The sequence below is a fragment of the Phyllobates terribilis genome, unplaced genomic scaffold, assembly GCF_046119375.1.
Source record: "Phyllobates terribilis strain yellow unplaced genomic scaffold, ASM4611937v1 Scaffold_11__3_contigs__length_659146591, whole genome shotgun sequence".
NCBI lineage: Eukaryota > Metazoa > Chordata > Amphibia > Anura > Dendrobatidae > Phyllobates > Phyllobates terribilis.
Window position 1 is genome coordinate 151,748,247 of NW_027362771.1, and position 6,000 is coordinate 151,754,246.

The 6,000-nt window shown below is 40.9% G+C and overlaps 1 protein-coding gene across 3 annotated transcripts in view; it reads left to right on the forward strand.

Annotated features, from left to right (window-relative positions):
* The window catches only part of NR2C1 (nuclear receptor subfamily 2 group C member 1), a 35,616-nt gene extending 34,121 nt beyond the window's left edge, over positions 1 to 1,495 (forward strand). For all 3 annotated transcript variants that reach the window (XM_073651685.1, XM_073651686.1, XM_073651687.1), the window contains exon 15: positions 754 to 1,495. In XM_073651685.1, the coding sequence (XP_073507786.1) occupies positions 754 to 928 (175 nt within the window). In that variant the 3' untranslated portion in view covers positions 929 to 1,495. The remainder of the gene's footprint in view (positions 1 to 753) is intronic.
* The last annotated feature ends 4,505 nt before the right edge of the window (positions 1,496 to 6,000 follow it).

A 6,000-nucleotide genomic window follows, 5' to 3' on the forward strand; every position in this document is an offset into this window, starting at 1 on the left:
GGTCTCTAATCTGAGCTGCTGTTAACCTGCGATTTCTGAGGCTGGTGACTCGGATAAACTTATCCTCAGAAGCAGAGGTGACTCTTGGTCTTCCTTTCCTGGGGCGGTCCTCATGTGAGCTGGTTTCTTTGTAGCGCTTGATGGTTTTTGCAACTGCACTTGGGGACACTTTCAAAGTTTGCCCAATTTTTCGCACTGACTGACCTTCATTTCTTAAAGTAATGATGGCCACTTGTTTTTCTTTACTTGGCTGCTTTTTTCTTGTCATAATACAAATTCTAACAGTCTATTCAGTAGGACTATCAGCTGTGTATCCACCTGACTTCTGCACAACTCAACTGATTCTCCCAACCCCATTTATAAAGCAAGAAATCCCACTTATTAAACCTGACAGGGCACACCTGTGAAGTGAAAACCGTTTCCGGTGACTACCTCTTGAAGCTCATCAAGAGAATGCCAAGAGTGTGCAAAGCAGTCATCAAAGCAAAAGGTGGCTACTTTGAAGAACCTAGAATATAAGACATATTTTCAGTTGTTTCACACTTTTTTGTTAAGTATATAATTCCACATGTGTTAATTCATAGTTTTGATGCCTTCAGTGTGAATGTACAATTTTCATAGTCATGAAAATACAGAAAAATCTTTAAATGAGAAGGTGTGTCCAAACTTTTGGTCTGTACTGTATATACAGATATCTTTTGTTGTTTTTGTTCTATCTTTGGACACACAGATAATTTCTTTTTCTATTCTTAGGCTTTCTCGGCTCTTACTGCGGTTGCCAGCCCTGAGACTAATGAGTGCAGCAGTTATGGAGGAGCTCTTTTTTGCAGGCCTAATTGGAAATGTGCAAATTGATAGTATTATTCCATACATTCTGCGTATGGAAAACACTGATTACAACAGCCAGATTGTTGGAGTCACAGTATAGCACATATTTGTGATATGAATCAGGACTTGGAAATCATTTTGCTATTGATTACCTTTGAGTAAGAAGATGCACATGATATTGAAGGATGTGTAAAACTTTGCTCTCCAAGTATCTTTTCTGTCAATAGGTTATTTGTGCCTTTTTGGCATTATGTAAATATTAACAAATATATGTGTATATAGATATAAATATATAGAAATGTTTATATTGTTGTGAATGGGCCTATGGCTACCTAGTCAGATATACTGAAAGCAGTGCTTTTACCCTCCCCCAGAGTATCATGTCTTGGTACACTGCAATGTAATTTGTTAAAATGAAATCCTGTTTTTATTGTGGTCTAGTGTTGCGTGCCTTGACTGGGTGCTTACTGAGCTGTCGCAGCAGGTTTGCAAGAGACATAAGCTTATTTTATACATTTAGACTGGATATTTTCAACTAGAAGCTTTTTAACTTAACTGAAAATCTTGTACATATTCTCTAAGAATCTGAGTACTAACTTAACAAAAATCATTTTCATTTCAAAGAATTTCTCCTTGTTCCTGCATGGAATAAAAATGCATTTCCTTATTGTCTATGTGACATTAGTTGCACACAAGGTAACTGCTCACACTAATATATTTCTGAATATTGGCAAATGAGATGAATTTTGAATGTAAGCAGCATGTTTCTGAAAAAGCTGCGTTCTATTCTATTACAACAGAATGTTTTTTATTATCTTGGGGGTTTTGTTACATTTCATAGACTCTGAGGTACAACAGTTGTCTGGTGGTCTTTGTTGCTGTGAGCGTAGCATAAAGTAAGGGTGGAGATGCTGAGCTCAACATCTGTATTTATTTTATGATTTCATACCATATTTCCATGTCATAAGCTATTAAAATGTTGACAGAATGTATAGAGAAAGTGAGTTTTGGATTCTCCCAACCTACTGATGATTGACAGCTCTCTAGAGTTTTTAGAATAGGTGAGCTGTGTGTGTTCAAGGAGGTGGTGGGGGAACAGGACTTAACAACTTTCCCTATTAGTCTTAACAGCATTTAAACAGCTTTTCACAAACTGAATAAATTGATTGCAACACCAAGAAGGAAAAGTCATGGAATTCTGAAAATCACTGGATCAACTTATGTTTATGATATGCAAATCATGGGTAAAAAAAAAAAAAGGAATCAAAATTTTCAAAATCTCTTGATTTAATAATTATAGAGTATGAACGCGATGCACAGAAATTCCTGCACTTATAAGCCTTGGCATATTATCAGTGAAGTTACTAATGGCTGTCTGAGGAATGTCCTGCCACGCTAAATGCACTTGGTCACACAAATCATCAATGTACTCTGCTGGCAGTTCCCTCTGCAATTGCCGACCAATAATGTCCCAGACGTGCTCAAAGAGAGATAAGTCTGGTGATATTGCTGGCCCTGGTAGAACGTTTAGGCCACACAGGCTGTCACAGTAACATGAGCAACACATTGTTGTGTTGATAAATGGCTCATGGGACACTTTGGAGAAATGGCCGAACCACTGGTTTCAAGACTAAATCAATGTAATGCCGGACTGTTATTATCCCTGGAATGGAGACTAGAGGGGTTCGGCTATTACACATTATGCCATTCCATGACATATTCATGAGAATAGGACTGGTGTGTTTCTTCTTGAAGGCCTCGTCATGGTATTGCCCATGTGATTTCCAGATTTAATCTCTAGCAGGGCTGTGGAGTCAGCAAGCCAAACCTCCGACTCCTCAATTTCCAGGACTCCAACTCCGACTCCCTCATACATGGCTTATGTTTTAAGTGATAAATTTACTGTAGCACAGAATCATCTAAGCTAAAAGTCTAGACCTTTAGATCAGGAATAGGACAGACATTTATAGGACACTTCATAACTTTCCAAAATTCTATGAAAAAATATTGCCCACAAACTGCATTGAACTACTGTACCCAATTTATTATATATTTTAGGAGTCGGAGTTGGTTCATTTTATACCGAGTCCACCGCCTTGATCTCTAGTGATCATTGCTTCTAAAACAGAAGTGAGACTTATTGCTGAAGAAGTTAGACCTTTATTCCAGCCTTCATTGCTGCCTTAATCTATGCCATTGCTGTCAAAGGTTATGATGGTGCAAGGTCAGTGGAACACCTGTAACTGGATGTCTGCCTTGTAGCACAATGTCGTGCAACTGACTTTTAATAGTTTGTGTAGACACCTTATGAGACAAGTGAAAGTGTCCCAAGAACCATTTTTCACCATGACAGTGCCAGACTACATGTTACTACTGGAAGCAGCCTGCACAGTTTCTGGATTTGTCTCCCATTGAGCACATTTGGGACGTGATTGGTTGGCAATTACAAATGGAGCTGCCAGCATCGGATCTTGATGATTTGTGTGCTCAAGTGCATTCAGCATGACAGAGTATTCCTCCAACCATTAATAACCTCATTGATAGTATGCCACGGTGTGTAAGCACGTGTATTTCTTCGCTTGGCGTTCATACAAATAGCTCTTCTGCCTAATATGCATGTCAATTCAAACACAGATTTCTCAGTAATGGAGGAACGGACTGGCAATGCACAGTTATTGGTGGACTTGTCTTTGAAAGAGCTACATGTACATAAAATAGTTTGAAGGATGAAATCCTCCCTTTAAGAAGATGGCTAGTATGATTAATATATTCAAATCTCAAAGTCATTCTGTGCTGACATAGTCCCTTTAACAAGCAGTAAGATATCAATACTTGATGATAAATGGACTTTGTCAGCACAGAATGACTGTTCAAACCAAGTACAGGCACTCGTTTCATCATGATGTGGCCAATCAATTAAGTACACCTTCTCCCTGCTTGTTTTCCACTTATTGCCGCCTTTCTCTGTCTCTATGAAGCAAGAGCTGTTAATCAGAGACGAGGGGGAGGGAGATGGATGAAAAGGTGTAGTTAAATTTTTGGCCGCGCCAAGGGTACACCGAGCACCTGTACTTTTGTGGGAACAGTCATTCTGTGCTGACAGTCCCTTTAAGACCTCTTTGTACAGCCGATTTCACATGTCCTTGAAACCGGACTGTGTTCAGACTACTGGGTGTTCTGACTTGAGCTAAGTGAGTTATAGATACAGATCAGGCAGTTCGTTCAGGTCAGTAGACCAGGCTTTCGTCCTGGGTCTTCCAGTCTGAGAGCGGCCCATTTTGTATGTACTATAGCATGCTCTTGATATTCCACAGCAGCCAACACTGAGTTTTGTTCTGGTACTGTTATATTGACACACTTTGTTCTCATTCGCTAGAGTCTATAGTTTCCTTTTTGCTGGCACAAACAACAAATGTAATTTTATAGCATTTATGAGAATCCTAACAAAATTTACGGTTTTCCTTTTTCAAATAGTATAGTGTTGCACTCCAAAAAAAAAAATCTTTCTGAAAAAAGCAAATGAATCGAATGATTAAATCAGTCTGAACATATTGCACAAGTAGACCAATTAAATTTTATTTTGTTATCTAAAAAATAAAAACGTATTCTTCAAAAGGATGTAAAGAAAGCTTAAGGCCATGTGTGCATTGTGGACATGGCCTGAAATATTTTAGCTGGTTTCACATATCCATAAAACATGTACTATGCACGGATCCACAATACTTGGCCTGACCCAACTAACTCCTCAGTATGTATGAGGCAGTTCGCTCAGGTCAGGACAGTCTTTAAACCGTATAGACATTCATTATTCTGCACTTCTGCCCTATACTTATTGCAAATCCTTTGGTGTGGACACTGCATCTTAATCCTGCAGCAATCTTCCATGTTTGCACATGGCCAAGCCATTGCTTATGCGATGACTGGAAAGTAGTAAAATATTAGGGTGTGCTAACCTTCTGCTGAAAATCATGTATTCTATTCACAAAAATGTAGGCTCTCTTCATGCGTATATGTGTGTGTGTATATATACTGCTCAAAAAAATAAAGGGAACACTTAAACAGAATATAACTCAAAGTAAATCAAACTTCTGTGAAATCAAACTGTCCACTTAGGAAGCAACACTGATTGACAATCAATTTCACATGCTGTTGTGTAAATGGAATAGACAATAGATGGAAATTATTGGCAATTATCAAGACACCCTCAATAAAGGAGTGGTTCTGCAGGTGGGGACCACAGACCACATCTCAGTACCAATGCTTTCTGGCTGATGTTTTGGTCAATTTTGAATGTTGGTTGTGCTTTCACACTCATGGTAGCATGAGACGGACTCTACAACCCACAGAAGTTGCTCAGGTAGTGCAGCTCATCCTGGATGGCGCAGCTCATCCTGGATGGCGCAGCTCATCCTGGATGGCGCAGCTCATCCTGGATGGCGCAGCTCATCCTGGATGGCGCAGCTCATCCTGGATGGCGCATCAATGCGAACTCTGGCAAGAAGGTTTGCTATGTGCTCTTCACAGATGAAAGCAGGTTCACACTGAGCACATGTGACAGAGTCTGGAGACGCCGTGGAGAGCGATCTGCTGCCTGCAACATCCTTCAGCATGACCGGTTTGGCAGTGGGTCAGTAATGGTGTGGGGTGGCATTTCTTTGGAGGGCCACACAGCCATGTGCTCGCCAGAGGTAGCCTGACTTCCATTAGGTACTGAGATGCGATACTCAGACCCCTTGTGAGACCATATGCTGGTGCAGTTGGCCCTGGGTTCCTCCTAATGGAGGACAATGCCAGACCTCATGTGGCTGGAGTGTGTCAGCAGTTCCTGCAAGATGAAGGCATTGAAGCTATGGACTGGCCCGCCCGTTCCCCAGACCTGAATCCGATTGAGCACATCTGGGATGTCATGTCTCGCTCCATCCACCAACGTCACGTTGCACCACAGACTGTCCAGGAGTTGGCGGATGCTTTAGTCCAGGTCTGGGAGGAGATCCCACAGGAGACAACCTCATCAGGAGCATGCCCAGGCATTGTAGGGAGGTCATACAGGCACGTGGAGGCCACACACAATACTAAGCCTCATTTTGACTTGTTTTAAGGACATTACATCAAAGTTGGATCAGCCTGTAGTGTGTTTTTCCACTTTAATTTTGGGGGTGACTCCAAATCCAG